The 16,518-nt window shown below is 48.9% G+C and overlaps 1 protein-coding gene across 1 annotated transcript in view; it reads left to right on the forward strand.

The window, feature by feature from the left end:
• The window catches only part of COL13A1 (collagen type XIII alpha 1 chain), a 60,324-nt gene extending 46,191 nt beyond the window's left edge, over positions 1 to 14,133 (forward strand). The window contains exons 36-42 of the mRNA XM_062579777.1: positions 1,577 to 1,612; positions 3,934 to 3,987; positions 4,271 to 4,324; positions 5,096 to 5,131; positions 7,996 to 8,082; positions 13,081 to 13,119; positions 13,854 to 14,133. Coding sequence (XP_062435761.1) covers positions 1,577 to 1,612; positions 3,934 to 3,987; positions 4,271 to 4,324; positions 5,096 to 5,131; positions 7,996 to 8,082; positions 13,081 to 13,119; positions 13,854 to 13,856 — 309 coding nt within the window. The 3' untranslated portion in view covers positions 13,857 to 14,133. The remainder of the gene's footprint in view (positions 1 to 1,576; positions 1,613 to 3,933; positions 3,988 to 4,270; positions 4,325 to 5,095; positions 5,132 to 7,995; positions 8,083 to 13,080; positions 13,120 to 13,853) is intronic.
• Positions 14,134 to 16,518: the final 2,385 nt, after the last annotated feature.

Here is a 16,518-nt window from a genome sequence, read left to right on the forward strand (position 1 = left end):
GCGGTAGGGAGAAGCATGCAGTGGAAGCAGCCTGCCGCGTTGCCTCCTGTACGCAAGTCCAGTAACGCTGACCTAGAGGCAGTGCACCGCTCAGCTGAGCAAGGGAGAGTTTTGGTCCAGTTAGGACAAAGTTACGGGAGATTTAGATGCAAACACAAAGACTTTGCAAATAAAAGGCACCCAGCTTATATCTGCGACAAGCCCCATGCCCAGGGTCTGAGACTCTGCTAACGGATGGTAGCGAGTTACTGCCTCTGTGTTATGAGGACAGGATAAGGAGGTCCTCATGACTGTGAGCAAAAGATGCCCTGGGAATCACCCAGACAAGCTCATGAGTGTGCAGGGAGGGCCCTGGCCGCTTCTCCGGCAGGTCTTGCCGTCAGAAGATGGGGTGCACTGCCTGTGTTCCTGCAGTTGGTCTCTTGACCCCCCCCCATCCCCCCTCCCCACCCGGTCCAGATATTACAAAGTAATTTGGCTTTTCACAACAGCTCCTGAGCCATGGAGAGGAAAAAGCTTGCTCAGAAGCATCCTCACAAAGTATTGCTCATTGGATCAGAATCGCATCAGGGAGCTGTTAGTAAAATCAAGGACACGCAGGGACCTAAAATCTGCCTTCAGAGCTAGTGGCTCTCCTGGTTAGCTCCGGTCCAACAGGGTTTCCGTCTGTCAAACCGTGAATGCGGCCGAAGTACTTTGGTGCCTGACGGCGCTTCTCATCACGAAGACGGACCTTGTAAAATCCGAGGGCTGGCTCTGCCGGCCCTTCCCGTGCCCCTGCCGTCGGGCCAGGGGTTCGGCACTGCCTCCGGCGACTGCCCGGCGAGCTAAGGAGCCGCCGTGCCCGGGCGGAGGCGTGCGCGTCCTGCCTGGGCTCCCTCTCCCGGTCGCTGCCAGGGACGAGCCGCTGGGCTAGCTCAGGTTTTAATCGTGCGGGAATTCAGAGCGAGAGCAGTGCAGGCAGAAGTCGGGCCGCTTCATGGGCTGCAGCGCTGCGCTGGTGATGCTGGAGGGGTCTGGCCGCCTCCTTTGGCTGGGAGATGCTGAGGGGAGATGGTCCACAGCTGCCGAAGCGTGCCTCCTCGGCACCCAAGCCTCCTGCTAGGCAGCTGAGGAATTGAAGGTGGCTCTTCACCGCTTGCAAACGCCCTGGGGCAGCCAGCCTTGGAGCGCCCGAGCCCTGCGTGGCGGCCCGTGCCGGCCAGCCTGTCGCGAAGGCGATGCAGGCGTCGGCACCGCTGCCACGTTGGCCCTGTCCCCTCCGCCACCCAGCAGAGCTGCTTCTTCCCCAGGGGGCTCACGGGGGCACAGAGGAACAGGGGAAAATCGCATTTGCAAGGGTGTGGGGGGGTGAAAGTTGCAGGTCGATACTCTGTGTATTCAGCGTTTCTGTGTTTCTGTCAGTTTGCCGGAAAGCACCATCACCCGTCCTGGAGACCTCGGTGGTTGTTTATTGCAAGTGTATGTTTGTCTCAAGTCGCTGCTTCACTCACCTCTCCCCTCTCACCCTCCTCCCCATTCCTCCTTGCCTTTTTTTTTTGTTTTGTTTTTTGTTAACCCTCCCCTGTCTGTTCAGGGTGCTTCAGGTTTAGACGGCAGGCCTGGACCACCGGTGAGTCCCATTTCTCCGTTGCCCTATGGTGCTCCTTCCCAGTTCTGTGCTTTGTCTTGTCTTTCCCGCCAGAGTCTTGTTTTCACCAGGAATAACCTTCTTGTCCCCAAAGCAGGTGGAGGGGTGGAGGGGGGTTAAACCTGGAGGGGTGAGAGGGGATAAGTCACACACTTGCTGGTTTTGGTAGCGTGTCTGTTGCGATCCTGGGATCTCAGCCTATTTGTTCCACTTTATCTCCGTACCAAGATGAATGAAACTTCTGCGTGATGCCACGATGCTCTGCTCTCCTCCTCTTTATTGCAAGCAGGCTCCATCCTTGCTTGCGGCCGTTTGGCAGCAGTAGCTTTGCAGGTTCGCCTTAGGCGTAGTGATGCCCCTGCTTTTTGTCCTGCGAGCAAAAAGCTTTGTCGCGCATCATTTTCACCGTGGCGCTCGGGGCCGCGTTGCAGCGGGCTGCCGGTACGCTCGCAGGTGCCTCCCTGCGGCCTGGGAAGCATCTCTGCTCGAGCAGGAGCTGCAGCCGCAGCTGCGCGGCGTCCGGCCGCCGGCAGGCAGAAGGCCAGTCCTGCTTGCAGAACCTGTGTGTTCAGGCCCGCGTATCTGGGAGGGTTTTCCAGTTGCCTGCGTCCGTTTGGGAGGCAGTGGCGTCTAAGAGCAGGGAGAAGCAAGCTTCCTACGTCTTGTTGCTAACTCAGCCTGAGATGGAAGGGAAACGAACTCCTTGCCACTAAGCTTGCCAGTTTGTCAGATCCGGAATGAGACTAGTAACACCACCCTGGTTCTGCAAAACATTCTGCTGTTCTTGGGGAAAAAGCTATTAAATGCAGATCAAACATTTTTAACCCCTCTTAGAAAATCAGGTAGTGCCCATGTACAGTCTAACTGGCCACTTTGAAAAACAAAACAACCAAACCAAACCAAAAAAACCCCACCAGAACTGGGTTTCCCCTTCTCAGTAGAACTGAAATAATTTGGCTGCTCTGCACCTTCTGAACAGATTCCAAACCGAACCTGAGTGACAGCTAATCGGCTTCTTTGCTTTGGGAAGTTGTAGATTTAGTTTTATAAATGTCCATGCAAGATCTTGGTGTATTGCATGGTTGTAAATGATCTGAAAATGATGCAAGTGTGCAGGCAACCAAAATTTCCATGGCTTAAATTCCTGTGCGTGGATCAAAGGAGAGCAGGGTTTTTCTCCCTTGCTCTGATGCATCAAAACTGTGCGCTGCGTGAACTACTTCACCTATGTTCTGCAGATCTTGACTTTGAAAACTTCTCCTGATCCACAAGTCATTCCACTCACTTAGCGGGGTTATTTTTGTGACTAAGAATTATAAACCCACAGCGAAGGCTTGAGACCCTTTTTTGTAATGATAGAAATAAGGAGTAGAAGGCAGTTCTTGATCTGGATTGCCAAATGTGAACAGGGAGAAGGTGAGATTCCAGCTGACACAGGACACTCCAGGTCTTACAGGCATCTATACAGGGTTGAAGCTCCCTGAATCTGGCCTTGATGCTCTGTGACCCTTTTCTGAGCTGGGAAGCCTATAGACTATAATCCGCATTAAAGATGCGCTTTAGCTGGGTTCACTTAAAGCCAAAGCAAGTCTCAGCGCTAAGATGTTTGGTATGGTAGAAGGAGATAGCCCTTGTATCAAAGGGCCAGCAAAAAGACTAGTTTTTCATGTTAGCTTGGCTGAGAGCCTGGTGGAGCGGCATAAATGGCAAAAAGGGAACAGGGCTTGGGAATGAAGGATACCCCTCTCGATTTGCATCTGTGTACGTATGCATCCGCGATCATCTTTGCAGCATGGTGTCTTTCGACCTGCATGACTGGCTGCCTACCACCAAGTAATACAAATTCTTTCATTTTTGCTCAACTCAGCTGACTTGAGCGGGGAGGGAGGGGAAACAAACAAGGAAACAAAGAAATGGAAAAGAAAACTGCTTACCATGTGTCCACGTGGCCTTTATTCTGCTACAGCTTTCAGCTTTGTCTCATATAAACTATAGAGAAAAAAATTCATACATGGGGTACTGGTAGAAATGCCAGCTGTATCTTGGCAATTGGTATGGCTTCAAAATTAAAAATAAGGCTCTGTAAAATGGTTCTGGTGTGATCCAATGCAGCTATTCCCATACTTCTCCAATTGCATGTAGCAACTTCTTCACCACCAACCCTGAAAGCTGTAGTGGTGCTAGGCACCTTCCACCTTTGGACTGTCCTTCCCAGCTGTGCTTTTTCATAAAGGAGCTGTGCTATCTCCTGGCTTTAAGAATAAAAAAACCAGCCTGATGTGTTTTTCCTCGTACAATTGCAGGGTACTCCAGGACCAATTGGGGTTTCGGGACCAGCAGGACCAAAAGGGGAAAGGGTGAGTTAGCAGTTACAGTTAGTTTTTAAGCTCTGCAACTTCTTTGACGGTAACACAGCCTGTTAGGGTACAGAAGCTCTAAGTCTTTCTAGGAGCTGGGATTTCTCCCTCCTTATGTGTATAAAAAATCAGAGGCCCAGCTCAGGGTCTTAAGTATCTTGATCTTGGGCTTTGAAGGGGATGTCTTTACGTTTCTTTTGCAACGTTGTGGTAGCTGTTGCTGTGTTATCTGTCCGTACTGTATGGGATTGTAACTTTACTACTCCTTTTGTCTCCATTTCAGGGCAGTAAAGGAGATCCTGGAGTTGTAGGACCAATGGGGCCAGCAGGGCTCCCTGTAAGTATGGGAGCACTTGGGATTTCTGTCTGTTGCAGTGCCTACCTCCTTCCCGTGTTTGACAGCTGAAGGGTGCTGCTGTAATACAGCATTTGTACTTGCAGCTAGGGTTAGGTAGCTCGTACAACCGAAGTTAGGAGCTTCGGTTCCCTAGAGGAGCAAGAGGAATTGCTGAATAGCTTCAGAGCAGTGATTCAGAATGAGATGGATGAAGCTGACATTGTGAAACTGTTAGTTCACTTTGAACCTCACACTACCAAAAGAAGCTGTGTGGGGCTCACAGGATATGTATTTTAATTCAGATTGCTGCTATTGAGCCCATCTGCTCCATTTACATTTCCACAGCCGGCTGCCTGCCCTCCAAATTGCTGAGAAGGCCTTGTCTCGTCATGAGAGTGATACAAGTTGCCTTTGAGGTTACTGCCATGGTTTGAGATTATTTTTGAAAAATAAGTCTTGGAACTTGAGCTTGTTCTTGTGATCTTGGAGCTGCTTCATCATTTACAAAGAAAGAAGGTTGCTGGTTCTTTCAGAGAAAGTTTCTGCCAAAGAAGCCTTGCAGTAGTAATAGTGGTGTTACAGCCTGGAGGGTTTAGTGGAGATGAAGAGGTCTGCAGGAAAAGTTGGGTTTTTTGTTACGCTAAAACAATTGATATAGATTTAAAAAAACAAAGGGGGGGGCGGCAAACTCTTGAGCAAATTCTTCTTTTTTGACTGTGCATATAAGACTTAAGTGTTTTAAAATACTGCTCTTTTACTGATGTGTTTCAGGGTTTACAAGGTCTACGTGGTGACAAAGGAATCCGGGTAGGTTATCAGGCAAACTCCTTGTATTTGATTACTAACGTCTTCATGCAGTAGTAGAGTGGTTGATTTCTGAGCAACCTGAAGATAGCTAGCATGTAATTCGGTCTGCCAAACCTTCATATAAGTAACTTTACAAACTTGTAGTGTGTAAGGTGATACCCGCAGTTTAATCATCATCTAGGACATCATGGTAGCTCTATCTGAAAGATGCAGAGGGATTTGCTAGTGTGTTCGTTGCTGCCGTAGCTCTGCTCTCAGTGAAGCATGGGACTTCACGGATAGTAGAGTTAGGCCAATGTGGCATGCTTTAGGAAATCCTGCTTACGGGTGTGTCTAAGGATTCCCATGAGAATTAATTGAGATGAAGGCAGCAAATCTGATTACATTGCTCTTAATTTCCCCCTTAAAGTCTGTGAAAAAATGTTGGCTTCTAGCATATGATCTTCCAGAGAATTTGGAAGATGGAAATTTGGACAGGATAAATTCATATACCTTAAAGAATGAGACATCGAGTTTCCTCAGGCTTTGCCCTGGATGGATGTGACTGATGAAGAGCTGGGTCCCCCATGGACAACCAATAACATGAATGGCTGTGTTTGTCACCTGTGTTATAAAAAGATGAACACGACCAAAGTGTGTGTTTAAGCACTTTGCTTTTTCATCAGGCTTTCAACAACCTACAAGGAATCTCTTGTTTGTTAAAGCTCTGAATCTTTTTGATAACAACAGTTGAGACATATAGTTGAATATAATTTATATTTGCAAATATGAATGGCTGCTTCAGATTATAGTTGCTAAGGCTATAATTGTATAAATATATGTCAAGCAATTCATTATAGTACACATGTATGTGTGTGTATTCATATCTGCATGTATACTTTCTCTTCATAAGACTCCGGTATCACCTAAATTTATCTGAAAACAAAGTGTTTTGGTGCATGTGCACATGCAGTGATTTCATTATATGAATTTGTTTTTTTCATACATAGTGAATGTTCTCTGTCCTTATCACCTGCAATGTATTTCTGATCTCACTCTGCACAGATGGGCAGTTTTGAAAAGCAGTAGCCAATCGGCATCTTAAACTAGGGGAGAAAGGTCCAAATTTCATGGTAGTTCCAAAGTTCTCCCCTTTTTTAATCATCCCATTTCTGGCTTTGCTTCCTAACTTCCTCCGTGTTCTATTAAGATGCATTTTGCTTTGTTTTCTCTGTATGGCTTCTAAATAGAAAATACCCTTGACAGGATTTCTTGGCTTTTTCAGTTGGTTTTTAAACTGGGTGCCTTGTTCAGAAAAAGGGTTTCTTGCTGGCTGCAGGTGGGCCGATACGGTTTCCCTGAGCTCTCACGTAAAAGCGAGTGAAAAGTGGGAGAACCAGCCCCTCCTGGCAGAGGAGGAGTTGGAGAGCAGGCGAGGGAAGCTTCATCGGCCCCTGCGACTTGCCTGCCTGCGGCTTTGCCCCCGCTCCTCCTGCCGGGCCCTGGATAGGCCCCTTACGCTTGCGGGAGTTAAATAAAACCGCTGCCCTGAGGCTGCTTTTAAAACGCTTTATAGTATTCGGATTTTCGCTCCGCAGCCCGCGGAAAAAACGGGGAGCCGCGTTGCTCGGCCCCCAAGCAGCTCGGCCCCCAAGCAGCTCGGCCCCAGTTCGCCCGCGGAGCCCCGCGGGCGGCCCAGGCGGGGGGCTCTGGCCGCCCCTGCGTCCCCGGCCGCCCCGCTCGGTGGGGGATCGGCGCCGAGGCGCGGGGCGGCCGCCGGCGCGGGCAGCCTCCCGGGCGCCCCAGCTGAAAAAGGGCCAACGCTGAACGTGCGCTGTCAAGCTGACGTCTTCGCTCTTGTTTTAATGCCTGTATTTTTTCTCTCGTGTGTGTGTATGTGTGTGTCTTCGTTGCTCCTACAGGTCCACCTTTGTCCCCTTTATCCCTTCCTCCTCTTCCGCCTTTCTTCCCGGTTCCTTGTTCCTCCCCGCAGAGCAACCCACGCCGCATTTTCCTGGATTATCCTTTCTGCTCCAGTGCTTGGTTCTGGGTGATTTCTCCTTATTGTCTCTCCTTTCCCATCCATTTCTCTTGCCAGCTTTGAGTTTAACATTTTTTTTTTAAGAGAAGAAACAGCAACCTGTGCTGCCTCAATCTATTCCTTAATTCCTTTCACCCTCCCCGCAAGGACCCGAAATTCAGCTCCTTGTGTAGCAGCCCCTTCTCCCCGTTTTGTGCTCGGCAGCTTTGAGTTCCTCCCGCGTGCTACGCCGGAAGCCCTGGTGGCGATGCAGGCAGGGTCGATACGAACCCCCTGCGGTGCATCGCCGCCCCCGCCGAAGGAGGGAGGGCTGGAGACGAGCCGCTGGCCCACAGCTCAGGGCTAGCACCCCTGGGGCGGCGGAGGGACCCTCCGAGCAGCCTAGCCGGAGGGCAAGACGAGGCCTCGCCGCCTCTGGAGGAGCGTTTCCCCCTCGCGTGAGTGCAGGGTGAACCCTTCTGGGGTTCTCCAAGCTCCTCGTAGAGAGAAGTAGTCTCCCGACAAGGGTGCCACCACCGGAGCTACCAACGCTGCTCTGTTGGCCAACTGTAGGCCCCTCCATGAAGTTCAGAGGCACTCGCAATCCCTTTGATGCGCACGCCTTAGTCTATCAGTGCAGGCTTGGTGAGGGGTCGTGTTTGTACAGCTAAGTGAGAAGGTCAGCAGCTCCACACACAGCTCTCTCTTAAGAGCATCTTGAATGAATGAAGATTTCTCTCCTTTTAAGATGTTTCCTAAATGTTTATCATTTTTTTAAAACTATCGCTGACATGTGTTTGAAATGGATGATCCTAAAGCTTTTGTATGTTCTTTTTTTTTTCTTGGACTAAACTATTATTTACAGGGGGAGAGGGGCAAGAAAGGCTCTAGAGGGTCTAAAGGGGATAAGGGAGACCAAGGAGCGCCTGGATTAGATGCACCCTGTCCGTTGGTATGTTCTGTTTTATCTAATGTATTGCTTTAAGATTTGTTGGTGGGGAAGAAAGAAGGAAATCATAACATAAATAATGGTCTTGCAAAAGAACAACACTTGGATGAGGCGCAGGCTGGTTCCCACTGCCGTCTGCAGCAAGGCTGCTTTCTGCAGTGGCAAGCCACCGATCCCTTGAGCAACCAGGCTGTTGGGTGACCATGGTTATATTCCTTCCTCTTCAGAAGCTCACAAAGGTTTGGGGTACATGGCTGAGCGCCATGTGCTGGGAGCCCGGGGCTTTCTCCTTTGCAGATGGAGCCCTGGTCCTCCCTTGCTGCTAGTTCTGGCTCTTCTCTGGAAATGTGTAGTGTTGCCATGTCTACGTAACGCGGCGAAGCCTGAATGCTGTTTTTGTTGCCTTGGACACGATGGCCAGCTGATGCGATCGCCTGAGAATGACACAGGGCGCTCAAGCCACAGTACCCAGAAGGAAAACAAATCCCAGTTATTTTAAATGGGATGTATTTGTTAATTATTTTGTCTATAAATCTAGACAAATGAATGTTTATGAATATGTAAAAAAAACTTTTGTCTAAACCAATAAGTGGCAGTGAGCCCACTGCAAAAGATCTGTAGCATGGCCACGAATCCCAGGAGCACTCGTATGCTGTGCATCCAGGAGCTTGACTGCCGGGTGCCCTCATGAGGATAGGGACAGCAGGTGGTCCCAAAGGTGAGGAAGCACCGTTCCTATCCTCCAGGTTCAACTCGGCTGGCAAAGTATCTCTTGGCTTGTAGAGTATAGAAAAACAGAAAGGAAACTGCTGCTGCTGGGTCTGCAGATAAACCAAAACTGAAAGCAGCAGCCACCTGTATTCTGGGTATGCAGCCAGAGCGCCCTGCGACAGTCCCAGGACCCGACCGCGCTCTCCTCCCGTGGCACGGAAGCGGCTGGCGTTCACTGAAATAACGATAGTGGTTGATTTCATAAACAGGGCCTCCGAGGCTTTAAAGGCGAGAAGGGGGAGCCGGGGTTACCTGGGCTGGACGGGCTGGATGCCCCATGCCCGTTGGTATGGCATACCTTCCCTTTCCTGCACGTTTCTGGTTGCTTTGAGCTTGCTGCCTCCAGATAGCTGCACGCCCTGGAAACATCTGGCAGTTCCTTCCTTTCCTGTCTCCATCCTACTCTGCTCGTGCTGCTTTTGTCCGAGGACGGTCCCTACCCGCATGTGGCGACTCCCAGCCGCTCTCTGTGTTGCTTTGGGGTGTGGGTGGGGGAAATGGAGGAGGAGTGAGGATTTACTGAACACTGCCTCATTTCTTCCTTTGCGCTCGCTTTCAGAGCTTTCGTGCGTGAACACCCGCCTCTGCGGTGGCTTGGCTTTCCAGCAGGGGACTAAAATGCTTACGCTCATCCTTTGCTCTATTTGCAAGCGCTTGTAGGCAGCTGGCACAGTCTGACACCTCTCTGTGTTGCTTCAGTCACCCTGGATGTTTTAAAGGACACTGAGTAAAAGGATAGTTACACTGCTGGTGAGGCCACAAGAAACATCTCATTGGATGCTTTAATACCTATGTTCCCACCAGACAGTTCCTACTTGTGGCTCTCCCCAGGAAGCAAAAGAGTATTGGAAGAAACTTGAATTTGGAATTGACTGTTTCCTGATATCCATCTTATGCAGGTATTAAAAGAAGATTATCACATTAGTGTCCCGTCTAACCCAACTGTGGCAGGACGAAGGTAGTCGGGAACAAATTGCCTCAGCTGATTTCTAAGTATCACATCACCAATTTAGTCATTTACGCTGAGATACTCTGCAGAGATGCAGCGTACAGTTGAGGCTCTTGCTAGCTACAGCTGGCTTGACGGCTTCATAATGCATTGCAGCTCGTGCTGTCCTGCCCTCCCGAGCCCTGCTTGACATGTGGCATGCCTAGGTTTGCTGGCACTTATGTCTGGGTCGTGCCGGTCCTTGTGCTCACTTAGATGTGTTTGATGCCATCTGCAAAGGATATGATTTCAGCTGGTTCATTTAGCTAGCTGTAAAAATATGTCCCAAGAAAAAATGACATTTCATCTGGAAGGGCTTTTTTGTTAGTTTCCTGAGAAAATTAGCCCTGAAGTTGCCGTTAGAAGTCTTCTGCTATTTGGCCGCTGCGAAGAGCTAACGTTGTCGTTCCTTCCAGCATTCTCTCCTTATATGTGTTTTCATTTTCTCCTTGGGATGAGTGACTGCCCATCCGGCAATGCTGACTGCTTGCAAAGTCACTGTTGCTGCTCTGTAACTTCTGGGTAATGTAAAGAAACTCTCCTCCTAATGCCACAGGTGAAATTGTACTTGCCCAGAGCAGTGTAAGGAGAACGGCTGAGCCATGCGTTTCACCTCCCACTAATAACAGTCAGGTTCTATGGAACAGCTTTTTGGCTACACAAAGCACCTAACTTTACAGGTGTAAAGATTCTGCCAGTGCCCCATATACACTGTCTATCTTTTTCTGTCCCTACTCTCTAATAGGATTTGTGCTGCATGGCCACATTAGAATGGAAACCTATTTTCATACCTATTTTTGTTAAGGGAAACTTGCCAGAAAATGTGGTGAAATAGAGATGCCATTTTATATATGTAGTGTTCTGGCATGCAAGCCAGCTTGGGAACTTGAATAAGCATGTTTTTTGATCCAACTAGGTTGAAAGCTTAGCATCCCACTGACACATCCATGCTCATAACTTAAACAGAGTCCATGAACTAATGCTTTGTAAATCTGAGATATGTGGATTGATATGTGCACTGACGTACTTGGTACTAATAAGCACTCCGTGTTTCCGTTCTCTGCAAATTAGCCTGCAACAAACACTTCCTTGTGACCCTGGTCTTCCTTTGATCCCTAAACCGTAACTCTCTGGCCCCGTGTTCCTTCACACACCTAACTTTCCATTTCTTCCTGCAATGCACTACACCAGTCACTCCTACCACCACCAGTGTACCAATGGGAATGCCACCATTTACCCAGTGGTTAACCCATAACTCTGTTTCTGCACAGTGGAAGGTGAGGTGGTGGTGGTGGTGGGGGATGATCTGGGAGGAAATACCACCAGGAGACCATGCTCCAAGAAACGCTTTCAGAAAAGCAATGTGGTTATAGCATCGTGGCAATATTCAGTTCATCAGTCCCTTGAAGACGTATCTCGTGTAAATAGCTTCTCTCAGTGTATTACTATGCATTTGCTTCTCTGCTTTCTTCTTCCTCTCCCCTTCTCAAGTGAGACGATATGCTCTGCAGATTTCTCATGCAGTACTTGGGGAAGTGAAAACTGAGTCATTTAACTGAAGAAGCGGGCCTGCATCATGCTTCCTGTAATGTCGCTACCTGCAGTTGAGCTCCCTTGGGGAACAGCAACAGCCTAGCAGATATTTTTTTAAAGCAGAAGGAAGTCTGTTCTCCAGCATCAGAGTCCTTTGTCTGCGTTTTGCTCATTGAAGGGGATAGGCACAGTAATTTCTCCCATCGCGATCTCGGTGCAGCCTTTTGGGGAACGGTGCCTCAGGGTTTTGCCAAAGCCTCTCAGAGCACCAAACCGAACATCTGCAATCCTCGCTGCTGGCACAAAGCAGATGGCTTTGTTTTCAGCAAGAATCACAGAACCACACGGTCCTAGGGGCCAGAATTACCTCCCTCTGTCCCATCTTGTTGGATTAGAAATGCTGTGGCGGAGGAACTGACATCAAAAAGGCAGCAGCCCTGCTGCAAACGGGGGCTAACCTAGAGTGGGACAGACAAATGCCAACTATCCTCCAGACCCGGACCGTGGTTTACCCGGTCCTGACGAGGTCTGTGACCCGTACGTGTCCCACGTGCCTGTGGCCGATCCCAGCTCCTTGCTGGCTTCCCGGTTTCTTGGGGAGCAGCAGCAGGGACTCGGCTGACAAGGCAGCGGCGTGCGTCTGCCTTGCCTGGCCGAGCTCGAGCTGAGCAGAAACCCTGCGACTGCAGTAAGATGAACAGAGGAGCCGTGTCCTAGACTCCGGCGTAACACGTGCTTTTCTAGCAAATGCCCAGTGACAGTGTTTTTCCCCTGCTGCGGAGGAACAGGACATCCCAGAGGTCCCAGGCGTGACTCATGCCCTGGGAGAGCTCACGGGAGGGATCTCTTAAGGGACGCGCCTATTCGGAAGTAAGGAGGGCAGTACAGCCAGGCTGGCGTGAGCACGGCTGCCTTGAAACGCAGTTGGTCCGACTTGCGTTTATTCCATCTTTAGGCAGGTACTTAACTGAGGTGCCTGAGCGAGAACCATCGTCTGCCTAAGCTGCTTCTGTAACCAGCAGAAGGGCGATTCGGCTCTTGGCAGCCTGAGTCGCTGCACGGGGGCTTCTGCTGTTGTCCATGACTGCAGGAGGCCTAAGACAATCTCCTTGGAGAGCCAAGATAAATTAACTTTTTAATGGTAAAGTGCAGGGCTCTTTAACAGGGCAGAAAGGAAATGCATGTAATTTTTTCCAGAGCCTCCTCGGGTCCCAGGGTTAGTGCTGCATCTGGGATTTGCTTGGCCATCTCATGCCAGGCACAACAGTTCGCTCAGCGCTACGCTTTGGAGACAAGCATGACAACATAAACCAGCCATCTCACGCCTGCCCCTGCCAACTTCCTGCAATGTTTTTCTGGTTGAATGGGAGCTCTTGTGCTCGCCCCTCTCCTTAAGGGAAGCCTGGCTAAACACCTTCCTCGAGCGGAAGGAGACGAGGATGTGCACGAGCCTATGGGCCCTGCGTGCTCCTCACCTAGCCCCCAGGAATCAAACCTCTTCAGCCCCCACCTTTGGTTCAGGCTGGGCTAGTAACTTCAGCCAGAGGCCTGGGTCACGCCAAATGGGGGAGGAAGATATTCCACGCTATTCCTCCCACCCCGATTCAGATGGTTTGTTGCAGCTGTAATACTTAACCCTGTCCTTCTTTCCTGATTCTCTGCGCTCCTTCCCGTGTCCTAAAGTGCTCTTTCACCTGTCTCTTTTGTAGGGGGAAGATGGCCTGCCAGTTCAAGGCTGCTGGAATAAGGTAAAATAACCTTGGAAATGTTGCGACTATGCTGTGACTGGCCTACAGCCTGCAGGTCGGGCTGGTGTTTTTCTAGGAGTCTGGCTGAGAGCAAAATAGGTGTGGAGGCACGCAGAGGTTTTCCAAGACCACAGCTCTGAAAAGCAGCCAGCAAAACTCTCCATCCTGTTTGTACATTGCTGCTTGGTTTTATGGGCTAAAAAGGACCAAATAGTGTTTGGCAAGTATTAGCACAAAAGTTAGATTTCTCACTAAATAGTGCAGAGTCAACTCTATCGCCAGAATGTAGGGAGCTGGCATCTGCCAGGCGTCCAGGTACCGCAGGCTGCTCGTGGGAGCAAGGCAGAGATACGCCTGAACGCATAAGCAGCTTTCAGGAGAGCTGAAATACAGCTTTCGGTACGATGCTTTCCGTGGAGCTGCTCAGCTGTGGCTGGATGCTCCTGACCTCCAGGCGCTCCACCTTCGCTCCCTGCTGCGTGCCTTAACGCAAAGTCCACGAGCTGTAGTGGGAAGAAGGAAGGGGAGGTGAAGGGCCGGCCTGGATTGTCCCAGGAAAGCGAGAAGGTCATCTGCTGGAGGCCAGCACAGTTTCTCTTCCTACTGGAGGCCCTGGAGCCAGCTCCCTTAACGCTGTCCCGCTGCCCTTCCGCCCCGCCGAACCGTCACTAACAAAATTATTAGTGAATTGTCGCTAACACTTGTTTATGTTTTGTTTTGTTTTGTATTTGCAGTGATGGTTCTAACCCTGGACTGGCCTGTGTGTGTTACTGTACATAGAATATTTATTTTTATACAGTGTTCCTCTCTGAAATGCCGGAAGTTATGCATTTTTACAAATTATCAAAAGGCTGCATATTTTTTGTACAGAAAATGCTAAATTCTCCCTTCCTCCTCGTTTGTCAATTCTCTGTATAATTCTATGTCTTCATTATGCTTGTTTTGTCATGGAGTACAGCTGTAATATTTACATGATATTTGTGCACACATGATGATTATTGGACCGTAATAAATTATTGCATTAAAAGTGCCCAGAGGATCTGTCCTGTATACATTAAAGGTCATTTTCATTCTTCAAGCTGGAATCATCTGAGAATATTTAAAAATATTACGCATTTTTATTAAACTGAAACATTAACAATTTTTGACGATGAAAGGTATCGCTGGAAAAATTCACAATAGCCACTTTTTTGAAAAAAGGAGAAATTCCGTGATTAATAATTATCAGACAAGATTGGATTCAGATAGCCAAGTGCAATGTCCAGGCAGTTCCTCTAGAGGCTGCTCCTTGGCTGTGCAGGAAAGGCAACATCACATACAAAGAGAATTTCTTAACTCGCCTGATGCTTGCTAACAGTACCTCCTGTTACCAGTTATTTGGCTGAAATAACCCTCACGACAGCTAGCCCAGGTCAGCGAGGAACTCAAACGTCTTTCTAAGCTGTACATCTGCAAGTCGTTTGGTGAAAGCCTCGTTTAAAATTAAGCATGTGGCCTAGTTACCTGGAGGCTATCCTGATGAATGCTTATTCGATAAAGCAATCCACAGGGCTCTTTTAATGCTGACCAAAGGGGCATGCAAATCGGCGGAGCGCATCGTTGTAATGTGCATGTGTAGATCCGAATTGCCCTTCTTGGCTTACCTGCGTTAATGTCTCAAGCCTAGATTAGCTGTCATGAATTTTCAGGGAGAAACAAAAGCAGGAACTCATTAGTTATCAGGATCCACTGAAATCGTGCTCTTTGCGCGAATGTTGCCCCTGTAAAAGGAGTTCAGCGCCCTCCGGGCATCGTGGCCGTGTGGGTCTTGTCACCGCAGCTCCTGCCGTGCAGTAGCTGTGAGTCCCGGACCCCGTCCTCAGCTGCGCCCCGTGACCAAACTCCCTGCTAGTTCCTTTAGCCAGCTGACTCCACCAAGCCTTTTAGACCATCAGAATAAGGCAACAGAGTATGTGGTACGCAGCTGGAAAGGCGTGCACGGGCCTTCGCCGAAAAGCAGCGCCAGCTCTGCTGCCCCCGCTCCCGGAGGCTCTTCCTGAGCCAGCTTGCTCTCGGCCGGGACACTGCTGCTAACTTTCAACCTAAATTAATCCATGAGCGCTTCGCAACCATCTCTTCTTGTGCCAACATTGTCCTTTGGATTAAACTTTTCCGTTCATGAAGTTTTCGATGGGATGCCTGGGGTACTGCAGCTGAAATGGCACAGTAAGAAAACTAACTGCAGAGTGCTGAGGGATTCTTTTTGTTTTTTCGATAATATATCTCATTAATGTAAAATCCAGATCCCTGTTACAAAGCTTTGCAGTTGTGAAGCTTAGCAAATAGGACTTACTTAAGCATTTATACTGCACAGTTCTTGTGTTTTAATTAATCACCTGTTAAAATAGTCACTAAAAACCCCCACCAGCTCTACTGATGGCGGCTTTGTTTTTGGAAGGTTATGATGGTAATGGCAGGGAATTCCTACTCTGGTCTGGTAGCACTTTGCATGCAAGATAGGTTGTTTGAATGCTCCAGCCCCTTCTAAAAATGCTGCCTGTTTTTAATCCTCAAAACCTGGTGGATCTGTAGAAGAAAGCACCAAAACCTCTTGTTCCTTTTGGTGTCTGTGGTGTGTTTTTGCTTCGTAGCCGTTATTTGTGATTGCACTGCATGGAATTGTCTTTGCCTGGATTTACCTTCATCTAAATGCCAACAAAGCATACGTCTGTTATGGTGTCTTAACATCGCGACTGAGAGTTAAAGGAGTCTCAAGGTGATTCTGAATCTGTTTGTAACTTCTTGGGCTACTTCTAAACTGATACATTTGTGAGAGAGAAGGCTTTTGTCTGAGGCACAGGGCACCTTGAAATGCAATTGCCAGAACTCTTCAAAGGACCTGACTTGTGTCAGCAAAACAATCAGGGAGGAGAGAAATTGGGAGCAAAATAGGACGGTTTTCTTTACTTCCAGCTTTGCCCCAGTGTAATTCCACTGTTAGCAGTAGAGGGGTTCCTGATTTACACCAGTGCAAACAGCAACAGACTGGTGCCATGACTTCCAGTAGGACTCAGGTACTTCCCATCAGCAGTGTGCAGGTACGCACACACACAGGGTCAGCAAATTCATCCTTATTTCCTTGCTCTTCTTTATCTCAGAGCATTCTGCTCACAGTGGTGGCTTGGCTTCAGAGCAGCTGTTGGACTCTGAAGAGCTTACTGTGGGCATCAGAATGCGTGACCTTCAGAGGCTTGTTTGATGTTTCCTTTTGAGTTCCCTTAAAAAGATGAACTTAATTCAAAAAAAAAGCATCTTAAATCTCTTTTTTGGGAAGCTGACTTTTTTCAGAGGAGAGTCTACTGACTTGAAATTTAGTCTTGTTTCTACTTTCAACTGAAAAATAGCAAGCCCTCTCACACC

Source organism: Rhea pennata, chromosome 7, assembly GCF_028389875.1.
Source record: "Rhea pennata isolate bPtePen1 chromosome 7, bPtePen1.pri, whole genome shotgun sequence".
In the NCBI taxonomy this organism is placed as follows: domain Eukaryota; kingdom Metazoa; phylum Chordata; class Aves; order Rheiformes; family Rheidae; genus Rhea; species Rhea pennata.